This window comes from Crassostrea angulata, chromosome 9 (assembly GCF_025612915.1).
Source record: "Crassostrea angulata isolate pt1a10 chromosome 9, ASM2561291v2, whole genome shotgun sequence".
In the NCBI taxonomy this organism is placed as follows: Eukaryota; Metazoa; Mollusca; class Bivalvia; order Ostreida; family Ostreidae; genus Magallana; species Magallana angulata.
The window spans coordinates 18,678,529-18,691,789 of record NC_069119.1 but is presented as its reverse complement, the minus strand read 5'-3'; the positions used below and the strand labels follow the sequence as shown (position 1 = coordinate 18,691,789).

Sequence of the window (13,261 nt, the reverse complement as noted above, 5' to 3'; positions counted from 1 at the left end):
GCCACAAAACTGACTATTTTAGCATCTGTAACTTACTACAAATATTTCGCAGCATTACTTTTTTATAATGATTCTTTCAGTTTTAGATAAATCATTCTTCGAATTCTCCGTATTGTCTTAAGTGGTACATATGTAAAACGGCGTTCTTTTGCAAAGCATATATGAAAATGAAAACTGTTTATTTTTTTCTCTGATTAAAAAAAAGTTTTTAAAAAAGTTTTTAAAAAATATGATATTAAATACAGCAGTATATTTTCCAAATCTAAGAGCATTTGGCTTATATACAAGTCAAACGAAGTAAGTGTATGTCGTATTCTATGCTATGTGTATGTTGAGGTTATTTGCAGTTATGAGAAAAGGAATGACTTTTAAAAGAGTTATCTCAATTTACGTTCAATACCTTAAGTTAATAATTAAATTCAAATGTTCTTTTTTCTTTTTCAATAATATGTGTCAGATCTCACATCGTTCAAAACATGACACTTTTGATGTTGGAATAAAGTTAAAGAAGAGAAAACTCTTCCAAAATTTGAATTGATTCTACATTAACCTGTTAGAAAACCATGATGAAAAACCATCCTCAGACTTCATCTATGCAATTATCACCACGTTGGTAAATAACAGTTGTGTAATTAATTTAAAGGTATGGCAATTAATTAACAAGTTTAGTTGAACTGACCAGAATAGCACTCATTAACATTGAAATGACATCATCTGTATAAAGCTTCTTTCTCATTTTTGTCAAATCAATGTGCTTGGTAACATATACGATGAATAAACAGATACATCTTTCAAAGGACGAGTGCACTTATGGGCCCCGGTAAAAAGTAAAAAAAATGAAGATTCAAATTAAGCATTTTTCCCCCTAACATTGTCTATTGATATCTATTCTATAAGAATTAACAGGTTTCAGCGCTGAATTTATTGTGTATAAAAAGCACGAAGCTTTACAACATAGAAGAAGTTAGCCGATATTCGTGATTTTGTATAGCAAATCGAGGACGGGCATTCATTTCAAAGCCTTTGTTTACTGCCAGCCCTACCGAGTAAAAACTTGTGGACAAAATACGCATTATACATTAGAAAACTCCTGTAAAAATAAGAAGTTTGTACTACATTAGGCTGGTACCTTAAAAATGAAAAACGTATGAAAATTTCAAGATTTTTCCTATAGCAAGCAAAAGCTATTACATGCATGACCCATGTTTGAACCCACGCATGGAATAAATTATTTCAAACAATCACGTGGGTTCTATCCAGGTTTGTCAAATGTGCTCACTGTAAAATATTGACACGTTTTAAATCGCTTTCCATCGTCTTTGTATGGTCTGGAATGTTTGTTTGGTCACTATGGTAATATGCAACTTCAAAACTTTATTCATTTTTTTTCCAGACGTACAACAATGTTAAAATGCATAATTCAGCAAACTCGCCAATCGATCCACATACAGAACAATGTTGATTTAAATCTCTCCTCCCTCTGATTTAAATGGACACAATTCAAGTAGGTTCGGTTCGATGTCTCCGAATTTAGATTATTCATAGGCATTTAAAAATCCTCAATTTTTTAAACTGAATGCTAATTTTGCTAAATTTAAACGTGCATATAAATCGGAAGTATTCATCAGTGCCTAACTATTACGAGAAAAAAGCAATTTGTTGATATTTTCTACATAAAAGGGCACTGAAAAAGGGCCTATTATCTATAGCTTAAGTGCACTTGATCTTACTTGTATCTGGTAATTAATGGGTTTTTGGAAACATGTATGATATTCTTAGAAACAATGAAGGTTTATGTGAAAGATGTTTGTTAATTAATGTTATTTTTTCTAACTTTCTTTTTTTTCATCTTTAGAACTATTTATCTTTACCTTTTCCTGACTTAATTTGACTTAATAAAGGTGTAAACAAACAATTTATTGACATTTTATATAGTACATATTACATGATAGCTCTGTTTTGAATATGAGAAAGTTTTTTACTCTCTATTTTTATCATTTAAAGCGAGCGCAGCTCGCTGGCACGAAGCGAGCTCTACTGGCAAGGCGTATGTGAATAGAAAATTCGGACTTAAGTTGCACATTCATTCAACGGATTTTTTTTTTGGCGTCAGTAAATCGGACCAGTAATGCATTGTTTTAATCGTTCCAGTAGTTCACTGTAATCATGGTAATTTTCACCACTTCACACTCTCATGAGAATCAGCAAGACAATAAAGACATACAGTTTCTGTTACCTCTAAAGTTCACCTCAGTACACTCTCAATTAAAAACAATTGAGTGACGTCACAAAGGTTTACACAATGATCCGATAGATTTTTTCGGCATCAGTAGATTTTGACCCACATGTACAATTCAAAGTACCAAGGATTCCAACCTCACGTTTTCGCGAGAACAAAAGAAAAACTTTTAAGAAGCATATAAGATGTGTAATTTTAAGAACATCATGCTTTTTAAGTAAATAAAACAGTAAACTTCGCGTACTTTTATTTCTCATGGGAGTTTTAAAGAGTCAGTCGACACTTAACCAACGTGAACTTTGACGTCACAATAAGGGGAAATTACTATAACTGAAGTTATTGTAAATCTGCTGAATTTACCAAAATCCTCTCAAAATCTTTCAAAGCTAAAGATTGAAGACTTTTCTTCAGATATAGGAAACAGTTGTAACTTGCACTCATTTGGATGAATGCTCACATTTATTTTATTCACTATTATTACGGTAATTTTCAGGAACATACATCGTTGTTTTCTTCTTTTTTTAAATAAAAGGGGGGATGGCAGCCTCCCCCAAAAAATCTTTACAAGCAAAAAGAAAAAAGAAGGATAATTCTCATAATCATGAAAATTCTTATCCTTCAGGTCTTTAGCATACTATATTTTTATACAGAGCTCGTCTTCATAAGGAGGCCACCCAGCCACCGTCCATGTAAAAGAGCCTCACCCACATGGTAATACATGTACAAGTAACTTAGATAGTGCTTCAAACATGAGATGATCCTACATATAACCTGAACTTTATATAAAGATTAAATCCGTGATACTCTTGTACTTTGCTTTTTCTTGCATATATGGTAACATGAATTCGGGTAAAACAAACGTATGCAATATAAATAATTAATATTAAACGATTAATCAAACAAAATTTTCAATCTGAAATTTGTATTAATTTCCAATTTTTCGACGCTCAATGCCACTAATTTAAAATTTGCATAAGATTTTGACATTCAGAGTAAGTGGAGAGTCACAATATGTATTTATATGAAATAAATCTTAAGATTACATTTTGATTTTTCAATAAAAGTATTCTTTCATTTCGACATTTGCAAGCGGTCAATAAAACGGCACACTAAACGGCAAGTTATACCCATATTTCAAAAGTTAAATAAAATGACGTTATCAGTTAATACTTGTAATATTTCCTCATTGAATTTTGCTTTCAGCAATATCTCAAGCGTTTTGGACAATTAGCCATGCTTGGATCCAGCTTTACAAATATGATTTAATTAAAAGATTGTATAAGATATTCTAAAAACTGTGCTTATTTTTACATCAATTTTCAATTTTACAGCCACATTGGGTTTTTTCATCACACTGAACACATATATTTGGATGAGGTTGGTTTTTTTTAATTTTAGTATTCTTTGAATTTAGTAAAAGATATGTTTCCTTTATAAGCTTTACAAAATCATAAACTATATCTCAAGAAGAATGTGAAATGTCTGATTTCAGTCTTTTCACATATATCTTTCTTTTTTTTCTTTTTTTCAATATCATTATCACCTTTCATCATCATCATCATCATCATCATCATCATCATCATCATCATCATCATCATCATCATCATCATTATCATCATCATCATCATCATCATCATCATCATCACTTATTTATTACAGTGAAATGTGTCACATCTTTTACAACTGAGTAGTATACAATTAGATCAAACGCCCGGCCCATTGGACCTATAAGTCACTGTGAACACTATGTAAAATATTTTCAAAACATGCGCGAGAATTTACTTTGTCTTAAGGTGGCTCTATACACCACTTTTTGAAGACGCAGTACGCAAAAAAGTAAATCTGGAAGCATGCAATTCCGGTACTGGCTGATTTAAACTGAGGCGAATTGTATGGGGACCGCTCTTTTAACAAATTTGTTAAATGAATTGTCTTCGATTTAATTTGTTAATTGAAAAATCATTACTTACCAGTAATGTGACACCTTCACGTTGTGTCCTATTATTTTTATCGAAAAAAAACCCAATAAAATCAAGTTGAATTTTTAAATATTAAATAAAATAGTTTCTTTCCGATTTTCGACATCTTACAGCGTAGCTCAGTGGGTTAGTGGGTTCACTACAATCCTGTAGGTCATGAGTTCAAATCCCATTGAGGACTATAAAATTTTTAACTTTCCAAAATTTTCTAAAACGTATTTTTTGGTTGAATAATTGAAAGAAAATTCTAAACCGGTGAAAGTATTTTAATTATAATATACTTTAATCCACACTAATATTGACAGATGTTCCTAACCATCATAAGGGGATAGGAGGGTGGCTTTGAATTTCTCTCAGGTTGGGATACATATATCCTAATAGTTAATTTTCCACTTTATTCATTTTACTTACTTTTGCATTAAAGCTAATAAATTCACTTATATAGGCCTATAGTGAAATATGTATGTATGTATCATTCCATCGTGATATTTAGGAAATTATTTTTAACTCAGAAATAAAAAGCCCCCAAGATGTTTGGGCCTTGGGACTTAGGAACGATAACTCTTACCTGAGGAAATTTCATACCAAATAAAATTAAAAATATTTTTTGTGTTTATTTGCAATGATTTTTATTTAAATTTTTTATGTCACGGTTAATAAAATACATTTTTTTGTAACATCAAGCAGCTTTTTCAGATTTGTCGACAGAGTAAGAAAAAATGAAAAATTATGTTTTGGGGAAATACTAAAAAAAAATTGCAATAATAAAATTTTTGAGTGTTAAGAAGTATTATATTTTTTTTAGGTGTCCGGAGAAAATATCCATCACATGAAAAAAAAAATTCTCTCAATTTGATAATAGTAAACTTTTTAAAAATTATTTTACAAAAACACGAAAAATCATTTCAAAATTCTTTAAAAATACCTATAGTACCCCTATCATCATTTTAATATTTGATAAGTATATATTTTGTGGTCGTCTATTGAAAATTGGAATAAACTGTGGGTGTATAGAGCCACCTTAATTTGAATCCAGAATGTTTAAAATTAAAATTAGCAGTTTGTCTTGGGAAGTTGCAAATGAGAGTTTGAAATAGATTGTTTTGAGATAAATACGAATTATTCGAAAAATTAACACTTTGATAAAGTTCACTTCTGAGATTGTTATATAGAGCAAATTTTAGAAGAAAGTGGAATTTGTCCTCTATTTCGTCCAAGATACAGAATTTACAAGTGCGCTCAATGACAGGATTCCCCCCGAAATCGTCCGGTCTCCATCCTCAGCGGTAATACCCCACACCCAAACTGTGCCATCGCTGACCTAACATGTTAAGGATTATTATTGAAATATAATTTTCTAGGCAAAAATTACCTTTCAAAAAATCTATGTCCGCCTACTACTAAATCTAAAAATCAAAGTTTCAAAATTTTGAAATGTAAAAAAACAATTCTTATCTGTCTTTTCTTTATCATGCCCACCACCACACTCCCGTCTGCTGACGTTATTTTCTTTGTTTTCTTTTGTTTTCTTTTTTTTTTCAATATCATTATCACTTTTCTAAAAATATATGTCCGCCTGTCATGCTTTGCATCACGTGTCTCTACTTCGTTTCCAATAGCATCACTTATTTAACAGCAAAAAAAAAAAAATACGGTTAACCGCCTGAAAGACAGCGTGTCTACTAATAAGTAGTTATATTTTCCCAATATCAAGTCATTACACACCATAAGAAAAAAGGTTTTGACTATATTTGATATATGAGACATAATGAAAATTTTAAGTAAACATTTTAACAGTTGTCCTCCATCTTAAGTGATACAAACTTGACCCATTTAAAACGTCAACGTCCGGCAGGAGGCGGCCTCGTACTATAAAGACTCATCTGTTTATGTTTATGGTAAGGGCGTGTAATTGTTATCATTTTCATTCGTTGTATTCTGAACAATGCCTGATTTTATAATTGAATGATTAACATTCGGTAAAAAGGTAAGTCTTTATAGGATTTATACATGTGATATATTATACCTAAATTCTGGGGGGGGGGGGGGGGGGTTTCACTATTGTCAAAGTTGAGAACGAAACACTTTTATAACCACGATAAGCCCATAATTTGCAATTGAACTTTTGTAGTTTTGTGTGTTCGTGTGTGAATTCCCAATGCAATCAATGCAAGGTTTTCTATAAGCCTTGGCGGCTACGTATATGCAGATTAAGAAATCTTACAATGTGCATATCATTAGATTGTCCTTATATACTTGTACATATCTTATTAAATGATAAAACAGAATAAACATAAGCCGCAGTGATCAAATTGAGATAATGCTTGCATACCGGTATAACATGCTGTAGCATACACTATTTCAATGTTGTGTGATTCTTTAAGGAGTACACGAAGATAAATAATGCAAAGCCATGATATGAATTGTTTCTTGATATAATATGTTGATGTTAAAGATTTTTGTAAACAGATGAGACATTTAACGATGTAAATAGGTAAATTTAAACGTTTCTTTGCTTTCAGTATTATATCTGATTCATAATTAAATTGCCCATTTCTTTTCTTTTTTTGGGGGGGGGGGGGGTAAAATCGTTGTGTATTATCGCCAAGAACAGTATTCCTATGTTCAGCTTAATAAACGAACTACAAATACATTGGGGTAGTGTTCTTTGCATGCAATTTCTGACTGCAAATGTCCATCTTTTGTGATTTGTTGTGATTTCTGAATTGATTACTTAACTTTCAAGTTTTAACACACAGAAAGCACTTCACTGTTGAATCCTCTTACACAATATTCTTTACACCACTGTATGTTCTACATTTAATGAAATAAACATTTATTTATTTTTTAATCAGAAGAACTTTTGCTATTAAAGGATTTCTTTTCTTTCACATGATTATATAAAAATGAAAAAGCACCTAATTAAGAGTATAAAAGCTAAATGTTTAGAGTTGTTTTGAAAAGAAGAAGCAATTTGAAAATGATAATTATTGTTCATGTATATCGCAAGTTGCATGAATGATATTCAGCATATAACTTTAATAGGAACGTTTAGTGTAACCTATTGCTTCAACGGGGATCAAAGACAATACCCAAATGAGGGAAGATGGGTTAAAATGTTGCCAAATAATTATCATCTTATATATTTTCACACAGAGATTTCCTCTGATTGTAAATATGATTAAGTTGGGGAATAGCTTGGTAGGATGCCACTCGGCTTTCTACTGGCTGCTAATGGAAAGGAGAAACAATTCCGAAAAATTAAAACAAGTTCTTTATTTTTTAAGCGTCGGATGGAAAGAGAATTGAAACATAAACATATTATGAAACACCCTGTAGTAAAACACAGCAATGCGAGAAGGCGAGATTGTTTTGTTTTTTTATGTAACAATATTTTGCAGGCTTTACAATCCAAAAGCATAGATATATCGTTAACGCAGCATTTATTTTGAGGATTATTTGCTTTCTACTATAATGACTGAACGGGACTTGAAAGATCCGACAGGGAAAGTAGTGTTTCGTGCTGTTGAGTATGATGGAACTCGCTTTCCTGCAATTATATTTGGGAACATAGCCAATCAACTGAGAGAACTCAATGGAATGACTTTCAAGGAGAGTGATGTCTTTGTTGTAGCATATCCAAAATCTGGTCAGTCTATGTTATAATTCTTTTATGATTATCCTTGTATGTACATGTACTTATATTGTGTATGACATGATTTAATTTACGCTACACTTGTTTATCATAATTGATGTTTGTCGAGATTTGTTGTAATCAATAATTGGTTGCTTATATTAAATGTACAAGAAGATGCATTTCTTTATTCCCAACGTAATATAGATAAATGTTCGTTTCGTTGTAAGTGATGTACACGTTTGTGCAATTAAAATTTTCATGTGGCAGTCACAAACAACTGATGGATACGTTGATTTAAGATAATCATCAAAACAATTTTTTTTTATTTTGATACCAAAATTATATGATAGATAAAAATCAAATCAATTAAAGTAACAATTAAGTTCTTCACAACAATTTGCACATTGTTCAAAGCGAGTTAAAAATATAATAGTATCTAAACCATTAGGATTAAAAATGAATTTATTTCCTATGAATTGAAGAAAAACCATTGAAGATCCAGATAAATACTTTTTTTTCGGGTATTTCAAATTTTGTATCAAAAATTGAATTTATCATAAACGTTAATATTTTATAAAATTTATTATTGAATTTACTATCATGAGCAAGGAAGCATGTTTTTTTTTTTTTTTTGGTAAAATGAATGGTATTTATTGACGCAATTTTCGCTAAAGTGGTACCTGTTCTCTTGATGTTCCATTTCAGAATGCTCAGATCCACACATCCTTATATCGAATGTACGAGTATTAGTTGTAATATTTGCTTTCTATTTCTCAATAATGTCCATAACATTTCTTCATACATTTGAAGGTAAATTTGGCTAGCCAAGTAAAAAAACAATCAAAACCATGAGGCTTAAATGAACTTTCAATGATCGCCTATTAAAAAAAAATACTGCTCTGAATTTTTACGTTCATTTCTTTAAAGACAAACGCAACGTTCCTCAGTGTTACATAATTTTTCATGTAAGATTATTTCTTCTTAAATTGCTTTTAATGTCCAAAAACCCAGGCTATTTTTGGAGTTATGATATTTTGCGTTTTTTTTAATTGCAAAAAAAAATACAATTGAATGCTTATTAATAAAGTCATAGTATATCTCTCTAATTGAAACCATATACACAAATATAAAAAATATATAATATGAAAATATGATTTTGAAATACAAAGTAGAAATCTAACATTAAAGAGATGGGAAAAAATAACGGAAGATAGGTCGCGTCTGACCTTAAGTCGTTAATTTGATACTGAATCATTCATGAACAAAGCATCAATTATTTGATTAAGTAATGGTTGACAGTGTTACAGTGTTTTTAACTTCTTAAATGTAATGGATGTTTATTATGATCATTCTCCACTACAGGAACTCACTGGTGTTATGAAATCGTGGCCATGCTTAGAAATAACAGTTCAGAGCTCACTAAACAATCGCCGCCTTTGATTGACAGGCTACCTGTCGAGAAACTCAGGCAGGTGCCCGATGGGGTTCGAGTGTCCCATCTTTTGCCTCGACATATGCCCAGAGATTCTATTGAAAGGCGGTGTAAAATCATTCACATTTACAGGAACCCAAAAGATGTTGCCGTCTCGTATTTTCACTTCCTAAAGAAGACCAAAGAAGGAGAGCTCATAAAGGACATGGAGTTTGATGTGTTCTTCCAAATGTTTATCACAGACCAGTGTACCATTAATTTTTTGTTTTGAATAGAGAAAGAACGAGAGAATGGGTTCAATTGTAGACATATTTCATACATATTCAGTATAATATATAAATACAGAAAAACAATTAAAGTAGATTGTGTACGTGAGGGAGGGATAGGCATAGTTAATTTTTCAGTTAGTATGATATTTAAAGCAAAAAGAAATGGTTAAAAATTAAATATGCGTAAAAAGAATTACGACTAATGCTTGTTACTGTAAATGTGAGATATAAGAAATTTAGACTGGGAAGAACATTTTTGTTGTCCCAGTGGAAGAAATTTTTTTCAACAGTATGAGATTTAATAGAGCTGGATGGTCGAGGCCATTTTTAGACTTTATTAATCTCAATCGCAACTTTTCGGACCTTTCCGGCAAGCTCGGAAAAACACGTGTTTTTCCGAGCTTGCCGGAAAGGCCCGAGAAGTTGCGATTGTATTAATCTAAGAAGGGAAGCTGCTCTGTATGTAGATATAGGAAAACATTCAAATTTTAAACTTTAATAATATGTAATATTTCTTAACTAAATAACAGTTAATAGCTAATCAAATCATTTTGAAAAACATGAGCTAAATCTGACTTGAACTCTATTGCTTTGTTTTCTTTTTATAAAGTACATCGAGGTTCTTGGATAGATTACGTCAAGGAATGGACAGATTTCAAAGAAGAAAATGTTGAATACCCATTACTGAACATCTGTTACGAGAGCAAGAAAAAGGTTGGCCAAACAACGTTCATAATAAGTCGTGGAGTAGAAAATAAAATAACGAAATCTTTGAATGTACTTATAGAATGATGAATAGGTAAACATTAATTCTCTCTATCCGATAGACAATGTTTGCCAAATAGCAGAATATGAACATCTAATGGCAAGTCATTTTAACTCGTTTACTCAATCAAAAAATTCCGGGCAATGTTTTAATCTGGATATTTAAAAACCTTTTGCAGGTTTCTCATAAGAATAACTACTGTTCAAACGTTTAGAGTCAGTTCAATGATGATTAATAAAATCTGCATTAAAATTACAAATTAAAAAGAAATTTTCCCTGGAAGAAAAATATGTTCGATTCTGAAAGTGAAACATGGAAATAGTTGATATTCATATCCCAAACGACTGCAATTTATATTGTTTTTGTAGTCAGTTAAAAAAAATGACAATCAAAGTAAAAAAAATTGTCATTTATTAAAGTAAATCTTGAAAAGTGACAGAACATCATCATAGGTTAAGAACAGACAAGAAACAAAAAAAAATAAAAAACATAAGAACATTTACAATAGTTGACAACACATGGATGAACAGAATTCCCTAAAGGTTAACTTTTCAAAACTGACTGGGACATGACAACAGTAAGAAAGTTTGGAAAATAAAAAAAAAATACCTCATACACAACTATATTTTAGTTTACCTTGTGTTCTTATACTTTAATCATTTCAAGTTTTGTAGCAAATTGTTCTATTATTTAATTGCAGATGGCCAAAAAAAACTATAAAATAGTTACAATATTTTGCAACTGTTTAAGTAATTTTACAGGACCTCAGAGGACACGTTAAAATCATTGCAGACTTCCTTGAAGTGAAACCAAGTGAAGAATTAATGGACGAAATCGCTCACAAATGTGAATTTCAAACTATGTCTGCTTTTAAACACAATAACATTCCGGATAGCATGTGCAGGATAACCGAAGTACGGGACAAACATATCATGTACAGAAAAGGTGAGTTTAATTTGATTTCATTATTTTATTTGTAATGTATTGTTGGGAAATTTAAAGAATGACAGCTTTTTGTATTGGAAAATGAATTACTACCTTTATTTCAAATTAATCAGAACTTCGATTAGATTGCCTAGATTTAAATTATTATTTCTTATAACTGCGCGGGGAATATTGGATAATCTGTGCATTGCACACTAACTAAATATTTCCCAGCTGAGCTGGAGGGGGCATCGAGTATGAAACTCAATTACTCCTACCCTCACATTTTTGAAACAATAAACATGTACATAGAAATTTAATTAATATTGTAATTATATAGAGATCAGAAAATAACGAATAGGGATTGGAATATAGAGTTTGCCGTAGTGTTTGAGTTTTATTGTGTTTTGAGTGTAGGTGGGTTAGCCCCCCCCCCCCCCTAAAAAAATGATGATAATAAACATACCTTAATTAAAGTGCTTTACAATTATGTATGAAGAAATGGTAAAGTTTTCTATTTATTTATATTAACACTTTAATCATCTTATAGGAGAAGTTGGCGACTGGAAAAACTGGTTGACAGTCGCGCAAAGTGAAGCATTAGATGAGAGAATCCAAGCAAGAAACCTACCTTTGGAGATACATTATTCCTGATAAAATATAATTCAACCAACCAATTATAATTGTGCAAACAGTCAGCATACAACCTTGGATTATGAGAGTAGTTCTATTCTTATTTATCCAAACAGTGAGATTATTGTTTTTAGAGCTTACATTGCCTCGTTTTGTACAATAAATGATGATACATATATTCAGGAGGCTAGATGATTAACAAATTACCCATCAGTTTTCGTATAAAAACCTTGCATTGACCGGAATAGCAGCTATTGTCGTTTTTAATATGACGTCATTGTTCGCAATTTTTAAAGTTGTTTCATTTTTCTTTTATTTTTTATTTATCTAATTCTTCTTTTATTTTTCTTGGTGCATTTAAAATTGTGAAGTTTAACGGTGAATGCAAAAAGTTTCTAGAGGATGGATATAGTGGATGATACCTGTGTTTAAATTTTGTAGAGGTTTTTTCGTACACATAGTTTACCTTTCCTGGGATATTAACACACCTTAACAATGTGATATTTTTACAATTTATACTTGTTATTCTAAAATAAACAAAGACAAACCTAATGGGATAACTTCAAATCAACTGAAAAAAACTTGGGAGGTAGGGGGCAGAGACGTTTTCATGTCTCAAGATATTAACCAATACAATGTATATGTATAACCAGGCTTATTAACAATTTTAAACATTATATGCATGTTTGATGATGTTGTGCTAATGACAAATTATCCAATCTCGGCTTTGTGTATATAATCTGCTTTATGATATTGGTACATTAAAGAAGCACAATGGGATTTTGAAATGAGGAATGGTTTCCACCTACTACTGCGTTCTAAAATTGCAACCTTGGGGGACATTTATCAAAATTCGATGAATAAGCAATGAAATAATAAGGAAGCGTTTCCACCACCTACAATTTTGTTAAAGAAGCGGATAACATATATGTAGTTAACTTCTTGTACTGATTTTCTACATACTTTACAGTGTGATAGACTTTGATAAGGAAAAAAGGCTCCAATGTGTATTCATGTATAAAATTTTACGAAAATTTGTGACTATGTGTTGCCAGACTTCTATATAGATCTTTGATAGTTAAACAGAATTGATATTATTTTATTTTTGTTTTATACTTTTTATTTTTTACTTTTAACGTTTAAATATACATCCTGTTTATTTTTTTATTATTTTTCACTTAAACTCTAAAGTTTTATTTTTGAATGAAATGCCAAAACTGGCATCTTTTTATCGCATAAAGGCCACAAAACTGACTATTTTAGCATCTGTAACTTACTACAAATATTTCGCAGCATTACTTTTTTATAATGATTCTGTCAGTTTTAGATAAATCATTCTTCGAATTCTCCGTATTGTCTTAAGTGGTACATATGTAAAACGG

At 30.9% G+C, this 13,261-nt stretch overlaps 1 protein-coding gene across 2 annotated transcripts; it reads left to right on the top strand.

Annotated features, from left to right (window-relative positions):
• The first annotated feature begins 6,029 nt into the window (after positions 1 to 6,029).
• On the top strand, positions 6,030 to 12,568 carry LOC128162364 (sulfotransferase 2A1-like). 2 transcript variants are annotated; one of them, XM_052825524.1, is made up of 6 exons: positions 6,030 to 6,116; positions 7,620 to 7,867; positions 9,218 to 9,535; positions 10,167 to 10,270; positions 11,084 to 11,267; positions 11,797 to 12,568. In XM_052825524.1, exons 2-6 carry the CDS (start codon positions 7,693 to 7,695, stop codon positions 11,898 to 11,900), a joined length of 885 nt encoding a protein of 294 aa, XP_052681484.1. In that variant the 5' UTR covers positions 6,030 to 6,116; positions 7,620 to 7,692; the 3' UTR covers positions 11,901 to 12,568. The 2 variants fall into 2 exon arrangements, with proteins under 2 accessions (XP_052681484.1, XP_052681485.1); XM_052825525.1 differs by lacking the exon at positions 6,030 to 6,116 and adding an exon at positions 6,191 to 6,205.
• The last annotated feature ends 693 nt before the right edge of the window (positions 12,569 to 13,261 follow it).

What these genes read in the sequence shown, in the direction of transcription:
- LOC128162364 (XM_052825524.1), top strand. Translation starts at nt 7,693, where the DNA reads ATGACTGAACGGGACTTGAAAGATCCGACAGGGAAAGTAGTGTTTCGT. An exon ending in AATGTTTATCACAGACCAGT is followed by an intron (nt 9,536 to 10,166) that starts GTACCATTAATT and finishes CTTTTTATAAAG; the next exon opens with TACATCGAGGTTCTTGGATA. An exon ending in ACATATCATGTACAGAAAAG is followed by an intron (nt 11,268 to 11,796) that starts GTGAGTTTAATT and finishes ATCATCTTATAG; the next exon opens with GAGAAGTTGGCGACTGGAAA.